Source organism: Carcharhinus amblyrhynchos, chromosome 25 (assembly GCF_965287045.1).
Source record: "Carcharhinus amblyrhynchos chromosome 25, sCarAmb.v2.hapA, whole genome shotgun sequence".
NCBI lineage: Eukaryota > Metazoa > Chordata > Chondrichthyes > Carcharhiniformes > Carcharhinidae > Carcharhinus > Carcharhinus amblyrhynchos.
This window is the reverse complement of record NC_137348.1, coordinates 5,463,400-5,479,161: the sequence shown is the minus strand read 5'-3', so window position 1 is coordinate 5,479,161 and position 15,762 is coordinate 5,463,400. Positions and strand designations below refer to the sequence as shown.

Here is a 15,762-nt window from a genome sequence, read left to right as displayed (position 1 = left end):
TAGGGGCGGAGACTGCGACTGACAGCCTGACCGACCAATTAAAAAATAGATACACATACCAAACCACCCACGATTACTTTAACTTCAAGGAGAAAAGAGAAATTAAAATCAAATGAAAATTAAAACGAAATAAATTAAATTAAACCTAAAACAGAAATTTAAATTTAAATCCAAACCCGCCCAGCGACTTCCGGCGGGCACCGCGGCGGCCACTGATTGGTCAGAGCCCGCCTGACCTTTCCCGGTGATCCCGGATGTGGAAGATACTGCGGCAGAAACACTGAGAATGGTGAGAAAAATAAATCAGTGAGAGAGTGAGGGTCAGTGCTGAGGGAGCGCCGCACTGTCAGAGGGTCAGTGCTGAGGGAGCGCCGCACTGTCAGAGGGTCAGTGCTGAGGGAGTGCCGCACTGTCAGAGGGTCAGTGCTGAGGGAGCGCCGCACTGTCAGAGGGTCAGTGCTGAGGGAGCGCCGCACTGTCAGAGGGTCAGTGCTGAGGGAGCGCCGCACTGTCAGAGGGTCAGTGCTGAGGGAGCGCCGCACTGTCAGAGGGTCAGTGCTGAGGGAGTGCCGCACTGTCAGAGGGTCAGTGCTGAGGGAGTACCGCACTGTCAGAGGGTCAGTGCTGAGGGAGCGCCGCACTGTCAGAGGGTCAGTGCTGAGGGAGCGCCGCACTGTCAGAGGGTCAGTGCTGAGGGAGCGCCGCACTGTCAGAGGGTCAGTGCTGAGGGAGTGCCGCACTGTCAGAGGGTCGGTGCTGAGGGAGTGCCGCACTGTCAGAGGGTCGGTGCTGAGGGAGTGCCGCACTGTCAGAGGGTCGGTGCTGAGGGAGCGCCGCACTGTCAGAGGGTCGGTGCTGAGGGAGCGCCGCACTGTCAGAGGGTCGGTGCTGAGGGAGCGCCGCACTGTCAGAGGGTCGGTGCTGAGGGAGCGCCGCACTGTCAGAGGGTCGGTGCTGAGGGAGCGCCGCACTGTCAGAGGGTCGGTGCTGAGGGAGCGCCGCACTGTCAGAGGGTCGGTGCTGAGGGAGCGCCGCACTGTCAGAGGGTCGGTGCTGAGGGAGCGCCGCACTGTCAGAGGGTCGGTGCTGAGGGAGCGCCGCACTGTCAGAGGGTCGGTGCTGAGGGAGCGCCGCACTGTCAGAGGGTCGGTGCTGAGGGAGTGCCGCACTGTCAGAGGGTCGGTGCTGAGGGAGTGCCGCACTGTCAGAGGGTCGGTGCTGAGGGAGCGCCGCACTGTCAGAGGGTCGGTGCTGAGGGAGCGCCGCACTGTCAGAGGGTCAGTGCTGAGGGAGCGCCGCACTGTCAGAGGGTCAGTGCTGAGGGAGCGCCGCACTGTCAGAGGGTCAGTGCTGAGGGAGCGCCGCACTGTCAGAGGGTCAGTGCTGAGGGAGCGCCGCACTGTCAGAGGGTCAGTGCTGAGGGAGCGCCGCACTGTCAGAGGGTCAGTGCTGAGGGAGCGCCGCACTGTCAGAGGGTCAGTGCTGAGGGAGCGCCGCACTGTCAGAGGGTCAGTGCTGAGGGAGCGCCGCACTGTCAGAGGGTCAGTGCTGAGGGAGCGCCGCACTGTCAGAGGGTCAGTGCTGAGGGAGCGCCGCACTGTCAGAGGGTCAGTGCTGAGGGAGTGCCGCACTGTCAGAGGGTCAGTGCTGAGGGAGCGCCGCACTGTCAGAGGGTCAGTGCTGAGGGAGTGCCGCACTGTCAGAGGGTCAGTGCTGAGGGAGTGCCGCACTGTCAGAGGGTCAGTGCTGAGGGAGTGCCGCACTGTCAGAGGGTCAGTGCTGAGGGAGTGCCGCACTGTCAGAGGGTCAGTGCTGAGGGAGTGCCGCACTGTCAGAGGGTCAGTGCTGAGGGAGTGCCGCACTGTCAGAGGGTCAGTGCTGAGGGAGTGCCGCACTGTCAGAGGGTCAGTGCTGAGGGAGCGCCGCACTGTCAGAGGGTCAGTGCTGAGGGAGCGCGACAGTGTCAGAGGGTCAGTGCTGAGGGAGCGCGACAGTGTCAGAGGGTCAGTGCCGAGGGAGTGCCGCACTGTCAGAGGGTCAGCGCTGAGGGAGCGCCGCACTGTCAGAGGGTCAGCGCTGAGGGAGCGCCGCACTGTCAGAGGGTCAGTGCTGAGGGAGTGCCTCAGTGGAGTTGTCATCTTTTCAGATGAGATGTTAAACCAGTTCTTCCTCTCAGATTTTACCTAAAAAGATTCTGGTGAATGGGAATAGGGCCTGGATTGGATGTGGTCGTTACAGACTTGATGGGCCAAATAGCCTCCTTCTGTATTGTAGGATTCTGTGACCTTCACTAAAACATTCAAATCTTCATTCTTTGTCTGTGGGATTTTGCTGTGTTAAAATTGTTGCTGCCTTTCTGTATTAGCTTCATCACTCTGCCTTTACTTTGTACTTTGCATTGAAGCTAAACACCTACAGGAATCTAAATCAGAATAATGTTTCCAGGTTCCACTGTGTAAACCAAAAGACTGGTATTTTTGTGATAGTTTACACAACCTCAGGTCACCCAGCAACCACTGTAGTTATTATTGTAATGTAGGAAACACAGCAACCAATTTGTTCACAGCAAGCTTCTTTTACATAGCAGTGTGATAATGAGCAGATAGTTTTTTGCGGGGGCTGTTGATTGAGGGGTAAATGTTGATCAGAACTTCTGTGAACAACTTCAAAATAGTGCCATGGAATCTTTTAAATTATTTTTTATTCTTAAAGCCAAACTATCTTTATTTAATTTTCAGTCCTGTTTATGTATTGGAGTGGAGGAGGCTCACGTGGAGTATGAACCCTGAGATGGATCAGTGGAGCTGCATAGTTTATGATGTGTATCTGATCTTATAGAAAGATATGATTACACTTGGAGGGGTGCAGAGGAGATTCACCTGGACCTGGGTCGGAACATTTAACATTCACCTGAGTTTGAATATTTAAGTTATGAAGAGAGGTTTGATAGGCTTGGGGTTTTTTTTTCTGGAGCAAGGAAGAATGAGGAGTGACCTGATTGAGGTGTACAAGATTATGAGGGACATGGACAGAGTGGATAAGGAGCAGCTGTTCCCCTTAGTTGCAGGGTCAGTCATGAGGGGACATGGGTTCAAATTGAGGGCAGGAGGTTTCGGGGGATGTGAGGAAAAATGTTTTTACCCAGAGGGCACTGACGGCCTGGAATGCACTGCCCGGGAGGGTGGTGGAGATGGGTTGGCTCACTTCCTTTAGAATGTACCTGGATGAGCACTTGGCATGTCATAATATTCAAAATGATGGGTCAAGTGCTGGTAAATGGGATTAGGCGGGAGATCAGATGTTTCTTGCATGATGGTGCGGACTAGATGGGCTGAAATGTCTCTTCTGCGCTGAATGATTCTTTGATTCTGATTCTGTGGATGCTGTGAACAACATTCTTACAGTTTGGTTCAAAAGGCTGTCTATATTGCACAGTGTTTTTGGCGGTCTGAGATATCCACCCAAGTCTCAGGTTAGAATCCCTGAGTTGTGGGTTCTGAGCATTGGATTATTTCCTATGCACCATTCTTCCCATAACGTGCAGCATCTGTTGGGTCACTGCCTACCCGATATCTTTGTTTCATAGGATGCTGAGCCCCTAATGTAGTAGTAGAATTGCATCTGGAGCCCCAGCTTGGCTGTATTACAGACGTTTTCTTTTTTGGCTTGTGTCAGAAGAAAGTCCTTTAGTATATTCTGGCTATCCTGCAATCATATCCATCCTGGAAAATATTTTATCAGCATCTTCCTACCTCACTGAATTCATTTCTTCCTATCTTGACTATGTCTTGTCTCCCCTTGAGCAGAGGCCCAAACAATCCCCGTCCACCATCACCTTCCTCTGCCTAACTGAACTTGTTCTGTCACTCTACAATTACTCCTTTAACTTGTCTCACTTCTTGGAACTAAAAGATGTGTCTATGGGTATCCACGTGACCCCCAATTATACCTGTCTTTTTGTGGGTTATGTGGAACATTCCTTGTTCCAGTCTCGCCTCAGGCCTTCTTCCACAACTCTTCCTCCATTACATCGATGATACTATCAGTGCTGCTTCAAGCTCTCATCTGGACATCGAAAAATTTATCGATTTTTAGTTCCAGTTTTTACCCCCTTCTCTCCTTAACATGGTCCATCTCTGACACTTCCCTTCCTTGGCCCCTCTGTCTCTATTTCTGGTGATGAACTGACCACCAATATTCATTATAAACCCACCGACTCCCGGAGATACCTTGACTACAGCTGCACAAACCCTGCTCCCTGTAAGGACTTCCTCCCAGTTTCTCCGCCTCCGCTAGATCTATTTCAATGATGCATTCTTTGAAAATGGTGCTTCTGACATGTCTGCCTTTTTCCTTAACAAGGTTTCCCTCCTACTCAGGTTGACAGGGAACTTAAATGTGTCTGACCCATATGCTGCACATCTGCCCTCACTCCTTTTCCCCACCTCTTCCCCCAGTAACGTTATAGGGCCCCTGTCCCCATCCTTACTTTCCATACCACCAGCCTCGTCATTGAAAGGATCTTCCTCCACCTCCAGCAGGATGTTACCATGAAATGCATCTTCCCTTTGCTGTCTACGTTAGCATTCCACAGGGACCACTCCCTCTGTAACACTCTGGTCAACTCTTCCATCACACCCGACTCCCCATCCCTTTCCCACAGCACCTTCCCTTGCAATCGCAGAAGGTGCAACACCTGACCCATTACCTCCTCACTATTGAAGGCCCCAAACACTCCTTTCAATTTAAGCAACGTTTCACTGGCACCTCCTTAAATTTGGTTTATTGTATTCATTGCTCCTAATGCAATTTCCTCTACAATGGACAGACTAAATGCAGACTGAGTGACTGGTTTCCGGAACACCTTTGCTCAGTCCGCGAACGTGATTCCAACTTTCCTGTTGTTTGCCATTTTAACTTAACATCTTACCCTCATGCCCACATGTCCATTCTTGGCCTGTTGCAATGCTCCAGTGATGCCCAACACAAACTGGAGGAACAACATCTCATGTTCCAATTAGGCACGAGAGGCTTCTAGACTCACAACCCTAATCTGTCAACTTTCCCCTCCATCTTGACCCCTTTTTTGTTAGAACATAGAACATAGAACATTACAGCGCAGAACAGGCCCTTCGGCCCACGATGTTGCGCCGACCAGTTACAAAAACAATGACCCACTAGCCTATACCAATCCCTTTTCGTCCATAAACCTATCCAGAGATCTCTTAAACGCCCCCAAACTAGACGCATTTACAACTGCAGCAGGCAGGGCATTCCAATCCCTCACCACCCGCTGGGTAAAGAACCTACCCCTGACATCCGTCCTGTAGCTACCCCCCCTTAATTTAAAGCCATGCCCCCTCGTGCTAGCTTTCTCCATCCGAGGAAAAAGGCTATCACTATCCACCCTATCTAAACCTCTAATCATCTTATATGTTTCAATAAGATCCCCTCTTAGCCGCCTTCTTTCCAACGAAAACAACCCTAAATCCCTCAGTCTCTCCTCATAGGACCTCCCCACCATACCAGGCACCATCCTAGTAAACCTCCTCTGCACCCTCTCCAACGCCTCCACATCCTTCTTGTAATGCGGGGACCAGAACTGCACACAGTACTCCAAGTGCGGCCGCACTAGAGTAGTGTACAGTTGCAACATTACACTGCGACTCCTAAATTCAATCCCCCTACCAATAAACGCCAAGACACCGTACGCCTTCTTAACAACCTTCAGATGTTTTCTTTATCTGTCCCAAAGCGATTCTCCCCTTCTGTCCCCTGCCAACCCCCATTGGGCTATCTGCTACTTGTTCTTTAGCTTTACTTTCACTGACCTTTGTTCTCTATTTGCACCCTCTGCTATCTTATCTTCATGCCACTATCAGCACCTCCTTTAGTCCTTAATGCTACCTTTAACACTGTGTTTTGTATCCATGGCAATTTTTGTCAAACTCTCCTTAGCTCCAACCTTCTATTCTGCTCCACCTCCTCCTGTACCTCTTTGAATATATAATCCATTACATTTCTATCTCTCTTCAGCTCTGAGAATGACTGGAGATCAGCCATCATATAAGCAACCTATGGGGCATGATGTCCTACCCATGTTCATGTTTCTATCATTCTTACAACTGCACTTTGTTTTCGGTAGAACTCTTGTCTGACTTATTCTTAATTTCTCTCTGATTCTATTATAGTTTCATGCCTTTCCACTCTTAGGAACTTGTCGTCTTATGATGTGAAGGATCCCCAGACTCTTTACAATACATGGTTGGTGTTTTCAGTTGAATGATATTCAACTTAACCAAGTTTAAAACTGAGGTTGGCAGATATTTGCAGGGCAGATATTTATAAACTAAATTACAGCAGGGGAACAGGCTCTTTGGCCCTCCAAGCCTGCACTGACCATGCTGCCCATCTGAACTAAAACTCTCCACCCTTCCAGGGACCATATCCCTCTATTCCCATCCTATTCATGTATTTGTCAAGACGCCTCTTAAAAAAAATCACTATCGTATCTGCCTCTACTACCTCCCCATGGCAGTGAGTTCCACTCTGTGTCAAAACAAAACTTGCTTCATACGTCTCCTTTAAACCTTACTCCTTGCACCTTAAACCTATGCCCCCTAGTAATTGACTCTTCCACTCTGTGAAAAAGCTTCTGACTATCCACTCTGTCCATGCCAGTCATAAACTTGCAGACTTCTATCAGGTTGTTCCTTAACCTCTGTCGTTCCAGTGAGGAGAACAAACCAAATTTCTCCAACCTCTTCTTGTAGCTAATGCCCTCCGTACCAGGCAACATCATGGTAAATCTTTTCTGTACCCTTTCCATATTCGTCAGGTCATGTGGCAACCAGAATTGAACATTATATTCCAAATGCAGCCTAAATAAGGTTCTATAAAGCTGCAACGTGACTTGCCAATTTTTAAACTCAATGCCCCAGCTAATGAAGGCAAGCATGCCGGATGCCGCCTTGACTACCTTCTCCACCTGCATTGCCACTTTCAGTGACCTGTGTACCTGTACATCCAGATCTCTCTGCTATCAATACTCATAATATTGCCATTTACTGTATATTCCCCATCTGTATTAGACCTTGCATTTGGTGGATTAAACTCCATCTGTCATCTCTCCGCCCAAGTCTCCAACCGATCTGTATCCTATAGCTAGTCACCAACTGATCTACATGAAACCAAGGTGAGTGGATGGAGCTTGGCTAGAGATCAGGTATGATCTAAATATGGCGAAAGAGGTTCAGGAGGATAACTGGCCCCCTCCTGTCGCATTGTTGATGTGGTGTCCGATTTCACAAAGTATTTCATGAGAGAAACTTCAACATCCTTTCTGAATCTTGACCTTGTTTTTGCCTAAGGTTTTCTATGTCTCGTTTGTGTTCAACAAAGCTGATAACCTCCATCTGGAACAATCCATCCAATATCCTCCCGATGTTCTTGGACATTTTATGTTTTACCTTTTGTAGTATCTGCATTTTTCAAATTTCAATGTTTTCAGTGTTTAGGCATGATTTCCAGAAAATGGGGAAATTTAAATCAATTCCGGAAATGAGTCCAAATATCTTGTGTCTTTCTGTTTGGTAAAAGTTCTCCAAATCTATACAGCATTCACATCATTTATAAAATCAAACTCACCATAATAATGAGACAGATTGTGTAATACATGAAAGCTACTAAGCTGAAGCCCACTATTATTCTCTGCTGATCGACTTCCTGCTAATCGTTTTCACTGTAAAGTAGCTTTCAGCTGGATTTGCACTCACTCATATTGATTTTCTAAAGAATCCTCCCAGGGCAGCATGGTGGCACAGTAGTTAGCACTGCTGCCTCACAACGCCAGGGACCCAGGTTCAATTCCCGGCTTGGGTCACCGTCTGTGTGGAGTTTGCATGTTCTCCCCATGTCTGTGTGGGGCTCCTCCGGGTGCTCCAATTTCCTCCCACGGTCTGAAAGACGTGCTGGTTGGATATATTGACCATGCTAAATTCTGTCTCAGTGTACCCGAATAGGTGTCGGAGTGTGGCGACTAGGGGTTTTCACAGTAACTTCATTGCAACATTAATGAAAGCCGACATATCACACTAACAAATATATATAAATCTAGTGTCACTCTGAATAAATAAAGGTAACACGAATTCTGCCTCCCGATTTTTCTCCTGAGTGACTTGATTTTAAGATTATGTCCCTTTTTGATTTTATTCCCCCTGAGGGGAAATTGTTTCTCTGTATCTAGCCCACTTGATTGGATCACCCACTCAATTTTGGACCTCAGGGGAATGCAAGTCACATCTACACACAGCTAACGTCTCTGTCCCAATCATTCAACCTCAGCATTATTCCAGTAGACCTCCTCCAGGCCCAGTATATCCTTCCTGAGGTTGTTTCCGGAACGAATGCAGTTACTTCTCCAATTGAGGTCTGACCAAGTGTCTTACAACAAGTGAAACAGTAAGTTGGGACTGCCAGAGACTTGGCTTTGGTGATGGTAGACTTCCTCTATGCACACCATTCACGATCTTGTTTTCTCACTGAGGTATAATCAGAGGTGGTGTCTCTCTGGGCTAATCTTGTCCTGAAGTGGTAGGCTTCAGGACAATGTTTGATAAAGGCGTTAAGAACAAGTTGTCAGCGCTCTCAGTTGGATGTTGCTTATTCTTTATCTCTAATCTCCGATACTCAATTTGCTAAGATACCATGCTGCTTCAATTCTGGTCTGCCTCATGTGCCCCATTTACTGCACCACTGGCAAACTTTCTGGGTCCTGATCTCTGGAATTCCCTCCCTAAACCTCTCCACCTTTTGTATCAAACTAAGATACTCATTAAGACCTACCTCTCTTATCAATCCTAATATCGCTTTGTGTGTCTTGGCATTTAATTTTGTTAATCACTCCCATGAAGGACCCTTTGATGTTTTGCCACATTAAAGCTATTATATCAATACATGCTGCTGTTGGAGCAGTTGATTAGTTTCTTCAGGGGCTGTGTGGAACTTGTAACAGTTTGAGGTTTTATTAGGTATATGGCGATGTGAGGCTTGGGCATTACCCAGTCCACCAGAATTTTTAAAATGAATTTGTTCTTGGAATGTGGATTTTGCTGGCAAGTCTAGCATTTGTGTATTTCTTTTGCCCTTGAGTTGGTGGTAGTTCACTCTGCAATCTGTCTGGTGTAGATAAACCAACATTGCAGTTAGACAAGTGGTTCTAGTATTGTGACCCAGTGACAGTGAAGGAACAGCGATATAGTTCCAAGTCAGGATATTGTGTTGCCTGGCTGGGAAATTGTAGTTGGTAGTGTTCCCATGCATCTATAGCCTTTGACTTTCTAGGTGACAGAGGTCATGGGTTTGGAAGGTGCTATTGAAGGAACCTTGGTCAATTACTGCAGCGCATCTTGTAGATGGTCAATTACTGCAGCACATCTTGTAGATGGTACACATGGCTGCCATCGTGGTGGTGGAGGGAGTGAGGGTATAAGGTGATCGATACCAAGCTTTGTCCAGAATGGTGTTATGAATTCTTGGAGCTACATTAATCCAGGCAAGTGGAGAGTATTCCATCACACTCCTGACTTGTGTCTTGCAGATGCTGGACAGGCTTTAGAGAAATGAGTTACTCTCAAGTAATTCTCGGCCTGACCTGCTCTTGTAGCAAGAGATTTATACAACTGGTTCAGTCAGTGATAAGCTCTAGGATGTTGATGGTGGGAGATTCAGCAGTGGTAATGCCATTAAACGTCATGAGGCGATGGCTAGATTCTTTCACGTTGGAGCTGGCCATTGCCTGGCACTTGTGTGACGTGAACATTACTAGCTACTTATGACAGAGTTCTTTAAAGCAGGTATAGAACATAATGTTACAATGTTTTTTGCTTAACCACCTCTCATTGCTCGCTCTGTCAGGCTACAGGAGCAGACCAAGTGGTTGGAATGGGCCTGGTGGTCTTCAGCTTGGTCGTTTTCACCTACTACACAGTCTGGGTCATTGTCTTGGTGAGTGTTGATTTTATAAATGAAGTGATACTGTATGGATTGAGATCATGGTAGTTTCAATGCTTACATCATTCGAGAAGATACTAAGTTTTTGGATTCATTTCTAACATTGTTCTCAAGTTCCTCAGTCCAGGACCACCATTCAATACAGTCATGGCTAAACTACACCTTTGTTCCACTTCCCCTGCCCCTTCCCCATATCCATTAATTCCCTTTATACTCAAATCATATCCATCTCGAACTTGAATATACTCATCTGCTGACCCTCTGGGTCTTCAACATATGTCATTTAATATTTTGCATTAAAATAACATGTAAATGTTAAACTATTTCCACTGGCAGGGAAGGGTCAGTCCAGAGTTACAACAGTTGGGAGGAAAGTAAGGGGGAGATGAGAATGTGAATGAGTTGTTGTGATCTGGAAGACACTGCCTGAGAGAGCAGGGAAAATTCTGCGGTATTAAGAACATAAGAACATAAGAAATAGGAGCAGGAGTAGGCCATCTAGCCCTTCGAGCCTGCCCCGCCATTCAATAAGATCATGACTGACCTGTCGTGTCTCAGTTCCACATTCCCGCCCTCTCCCCATAACCCTTAATCCCCTCTCTTATCAAAAACCCATCAACCCGCTTCTTAAAAATATTTAGCGAGGCAGCCTCCACCACTTCAACGGGCAGAGAATTCCAGAGATTCACCACCCTTTGAGTGAAGAAGTTCCTCCTCAACTCCGTTCTAAACCGCCTCCCCTTTATCTTGAGGCTGTGCCCCCTAGTCCTACTGTCTTTTTTGAGCGGGAAGAGTCTCTCCACCTCTATCCTATCCATCCCATTCATCATCTTATACGTCTCAATGAGATCTCCCCTCATTCTTCTAAACTCTAACGAGTACAAGCCTAGTTTATTCAGCCTCTCCTCATAGCTCAATCCCCTCAACTCCGGTATCAGCCTAGTAAACCTCCTCTGCACTCCAGAAGGAGATTAAGTCTGTAGCTGAAGCAGAAACCACCAGGAAAAGGTAGCTAAGTGGGACTAACTGCCTAGCCCTTTCAAAGGGCTGGCACAGGCGCATTGGGCTGAATGGTCACTCTCTGTGCTGCTTTTTCTTGTACATGATAGGAAAACAATTGGAGTAAGTGTCTGTTTGGCTCTATTGCCACGAACCAAAAAGTAGTCACAATTTAGAATCCCTACAGTACAGAAGATGGGCCATTCAGCCCATCAAGTCTATACCGACCTCAATCCCAACCAGGCCCTATTCCCGTGACCCCACACATTTACACTGCTCATCCTCCTGACACTAGGGTTAATTTAGTATGGCCAATCAACCTAACCTGCAATTCTTTGGACTGTGGGAGGAAACTGGAGCACCGGAGGAAACCCACGCAGATATGAGGAGAACATGCAGACTCTGCGCAGATAGTGACCTGAGGCAGGAATCGAACCTGGGTCTCTGTCAGTGTGAGGCAGCAGTGCTAACCACTGTGCCACCGTGCTGCCCTGTCTCTGACAATCAGTTGGCTGCAATGAGACACCTTTATTTTGTCCTTGTCGGCGTGGCTGAGGTAGAAATCTCCATTTACACGTGCAATAATCACCATTAAACAGTCCCAATATCAGACACTGACATCTTGCAGCCTCCTGCTGGAGTAAAGTGGCTTTTCACCCTGAGTCCTGCCTGAAACATTGTGAATAAGTGTCTGCTAACCAAAGCCATTCTTGTGTTTCAGCCATTTGTGGACAGCAGCCACGTTCTTCACAGCTACTTCCTGGCACGCGAGTATGCTGTGATACTACCTGCTGTCGCTGGTCTGCTCCTGGTCTTATTAGTAGGTGAGTGCACTGACTTCTCTCTCTGTTGACCAGTAATCGTTTCATTAAGGCATTCGAGGGACTTTCAGTTCGAAGTTTATTTATTAGTGTCACAAGTGAGCGTACATTAACATTGCAATGAAGTCATGCCACACCCCAGTGCCTGTTCGGCTATGCTCAGGGAGAATTTAGCATGGTCAGTGCAGCTAACCAGTGCTTCTTTCGGACTGTGGGAGGAAACCGGAGCATCCAGAGGAAACCCACGCAGGCATGGGGAGAACATGCAGACTCCACACAGACAGTGACTCAAGCTGGGAATTGAACCCAGGTCCCTGGCGCTGTGAGGCAGCAATGCTAACCCCTGATCCCTTTAGTTGGCTGATTGATGGTGGAAATTGATCCCTGTGAGAGGGGAGGAAACAACAGTCCAGGTTCTAGTTTCATACAGAGTCGTGGTTGGCCTCTTTGTCCACAGATTAATGCTGATTGGCACAATGAGAAGACGTGTGCTTAAACTTGATCCATCTGTTTCTCCATTTCCAGTTACAATGTCTCAGGATTCAGGGGTGGCGGGGGGTTGTTTTGACTTGGAGAAAGCATCAACATGCATTGTATTGTTGATGCGAGAGCCCAGGGGAGGGAAATGCTATCCTTGTTTTAAAAATTCTCCTATCTTCGTTTCATAATTGTTAATTTTGTGTCCCTCCTGGCCCTCTCCCAGAGTAAGAAAGCAGATATTTAGCCTTCTCCAAGGTCGGTGTTCCAGAACTCGGAGGTACAAGGTGTTCTGGAATTCTGTTTAAAGGCTTGCATCACCAGCAATAGAAACTATTATTTTTCTCCCGTGTGTTTAGATTTGATTTGATTTATTATTGTCACATGTATACAGTGAAAAGTATTGTTTCTTGCGTGCTATACAAAGCATACCACTCATAGAGAAGGAAACAAAGAAGTGCAGAATATAGTGTTACAGTCATAGCTAGGGTGTACAGAAAGATCAGTTTAGTGCAAGGTGAGTTCATTCAAAAGTCTGACAGCTGCAGGGAAGAAGCTGTTCTTGAGTCGGTTGATACTTGACCTCAGACTTTTGTATCTTTTTCCTGATGGAAGAAGGTGGAAGAGAGAACGTCGGGCGTGCATGGGGTCCTTAATTATGGTGGCCCACTTTTTTGAGGCAGTGGGAAGTGTAGACAGAGTCAGTGGATGGGAGGCTGGTTTGCGTGATGGAAAGGGCTACATTCACAACCCTTTGTAGTTCCTTGCAGTCTTGGGCAAAGCAGGAGCCATACCAAGCTGTGATACCAGAAAGAATGCTTTCTATGGTGCATCAGTAAAAGTTGGTAAGAGTCATAGCTGACGTGCCAAATTTACATGCCAAGTAGAGGTAACCATGCCAAATCAGCCCAACATCGAGGGAGTTTCAACTTTCAAACACTGTATTAAACAGCCTGTCCTCTTGGGTGACGTAAACGATCACTTGGAATTATTCATAAAGAGTAGAGGATTTATCTCCGGTGATCTGGCAATATTTATGCCTTATCCAACGTCAGGAGAACAGATTATGTCAGACCTTGCTGAGTGCAATTCCAGTGTTCCCCATGATAACTGCAGTGACAGCACTTCACAAATGCTCACTCAGCGCTAAAATACTTTGGGAAGATGTGATTATAAATTCAAGTCCTTTCCTTTCAGTGCCTCTTAGAAAGCCAGCGAGAGTAGAGTTTGCATCTACTTCCTGTCGGATATGTGTAACAGGCAGAAAAACGGGTGCTGTGGAAGGAAATGCAGTACAGTTGGCAGCTGGGAAGGAAATGAGCAGTTAGAATTAATCAGGGAAGATTGACCAGGCTGGAGTTCTTTCCTGTGATAGTGAGGAGGCTGGGGGATGTGTGGAACGGTGACATAATTGAGCTTTTTAAAATTCTGAAAGGATCTGAATGTGTAAATGTAGAGATAGAGTCATAGAGGTTTACAGCATGGAGACAGGCCCTTCAGCCCAACTTGTCCAGTTTTTACCACTAAGCTCGTACCAATTTGCCCACATTTGGCCCATATCCCTCTATACCCATCTTAACCGTGTAACTGTCTAAATGCTTTTTGAAAGACAAAATTGTACCCACCTCTACTACTGCCTCTGGCAGCTCGTTCCAGACACTCGCCACTCTTTGTGTTAAAAAAAGTGCTGGTGTTACAGTAGTTAGCACTGCTGCCTCACAGCGCCAGGGACCTGGGTTTGATCACCGGCTTGGGTCACTGTCTGTGTGGAGTTTGCACATTCTCCATGTGTCTGTGTGGGTTTCCTCTGGGTGCTTGGGTTTCCTCCCACAGTCCAAAGACGTGAGGGTTAGGTGAATTGGCCATGCTGAATGGTCCCTCAGTGTACCCGAACAGGTGCCGGAGTATGGCGACTAGGGGAATTTAACAGTAACTTAATTTAGCGTGAATGTAAGCCTACTTCTGATTAACAATAAATAAACTTTACTTTTGTATCTCTCCCCTCTCACCTTAAACCTGCCCTCTATTTTTAGACTTCCCTATCTTTGGGAAACGATGTTGACTATCTAACTGATCTATGCCCCACTTCATTGAAACCCTAACCCTACTCTAACCTTTTGTAGTTCCTTGCGGTCTTGGGCAGAGTAGGAGCCATACCAAGTGTGGTACATCCGGAAAGAATGGTTTCTATGGTGCATCTGTAAAAGTTGGTGAGAATTGTAGCTGACATGCCAAATTTCCTTAGTCTTCTGGGAAAAAGTGGGCTTTCTTAATTGTAGTGTCGGCATGGCAGGGCGGTCAGGTAGGTTGTTGGTGATCTGGACATCTAAAAACCTGGAAACGTCTTAAATTCTGTGGACCAAGAGCAGATTTGTACTGACACTGTCCTCTTCTCTCCTCCTCCCAGGAACATTTGTTGCTGTGGTTACGTGGACAAACAGAAAACCTGCGAAGAAAGTTGATTAAATTCGAATCAGAGCTACGGATTATCCCAATGTCAACTCGTCCAGGTCAGAAAAGGGCTGAAACAGAGGATTTAAATGCAGACAGAGACGGATTAACAAACTTTTCTGTGTCGAGATGCTATCGCAGATTGTTATTCTTTGACTGTCTGGTGTATTGTATTCCAGTCTGTAATGGGATTACAGCAGCGCCAGGTTTGGACACATTGCCCCCTTGTGGTAGTCTATCAATACTGTAATTACATTGTACCTAGTCTCAGAGAAACATGTGTATATGAGAAAAAAATCAGTCTTGTCTTGAAATGTTAACATAAAATTGTGATATGCCTGATTAAAGGAGAGGCTGAATTGCTTAATTGTTGTACATCGGAGAAGCTGTCACAAATAATTGCTGTTATGGGGAGGAATTAACCTGCCCTTGGGTTTCAATGACATTACCACCACTGAATCCCCCACTATCGATAGCCTGGGGACTGACTGGGAACTGAACTGAATACTGTGGTTACAAGAGCAGCACAGAGCTTGGGCATCCTGTGGCTTGACACTATCCAGGACAAAACAACCCACTTGCTTGCTACCCCTTCCACAAACTTTCAGTCCCTTCACCACTGATGCACTGATACACTGGGCAGCTGCATATGTTATCTACAAGATGCACTGCAGGAACTCACCAAGGCTTCTTTGATAGCACCTTCCAAATCCGTAAACACTACCATGTAGGGGAACAAGAACAGTTGGCACATGGGAACACCACCACCTTGAAATTCCCCTCTAAGCCAGTCGTCATCCTAACTTGGAAATATAATGCCATTCCTTTGCAGTGGCTGAGTCAAAATCCTGGAAATTCCAGAGACATGGTGGCACAGTGGTTAGTACTGTTGCCTCACAGCGCCAGGGACCCGGGTTCAATTCCTGGCTCGGGTCACTGTCCATGTGGAGTCTGCACATTCTCCCCATATCTGCGTGGGTGCTCTGGTTTCCTCCCACAGTCC

At 47.0% G+C, this 15,762-nt stretch overlaps 1 protein-coding gene across 1 annotated transcript; it reads left to right on the top strand.

Moving 5' to 3' along the window:
- The first annotated feature begins 226 nt into the window (after positions 1 to 226).
- dpm2 (dolichyl-phosphate mannosyltransferase subunit 2, regulatory) lies at positions 227 to 15,134 on the top strand. The gene is made up of 4 exons (XM_080212309.1): positions 227 to 289; positions 9,916 to 10,005; positions 11,732 to 11,834; positions 14,716 to 15,134. The coding sequence occupies exons 1-4, from the start codon at positions 287 to 289 to the stop codon at positions 14,772 to 14,774; spliced, it is 255 nt and encodes an 84-aa protein (XP_080068435.1). The 5' UTR covers positions 227 to 286; the 3' UTR covers positions 14,775 to 15,134.
- The last annotated feature ends 628 nt before the right edge of the window (positions 15,135 to 15,762 follow it).

Bases quoted from the DNA above. Each gene is read 5' to 3' on its own strand.
- dpm2 (XM_080212309.1), top strand. The intron at 10,006-11,731 runs GTGAGTGTTGAT...CTTGTGTTTCAG, and splicing joins CAGTCTGGGTCATTGTCTTG to CCATTTGTGGACAGCAGCCA. The intron at 11,835-14,715 runs GTGAGTGCACTG...TCCTCCTCCCAG, and splicing joins GCTCCTGGTCTTATTAGTAG to GAACATTTGTTGCTGTGGTT.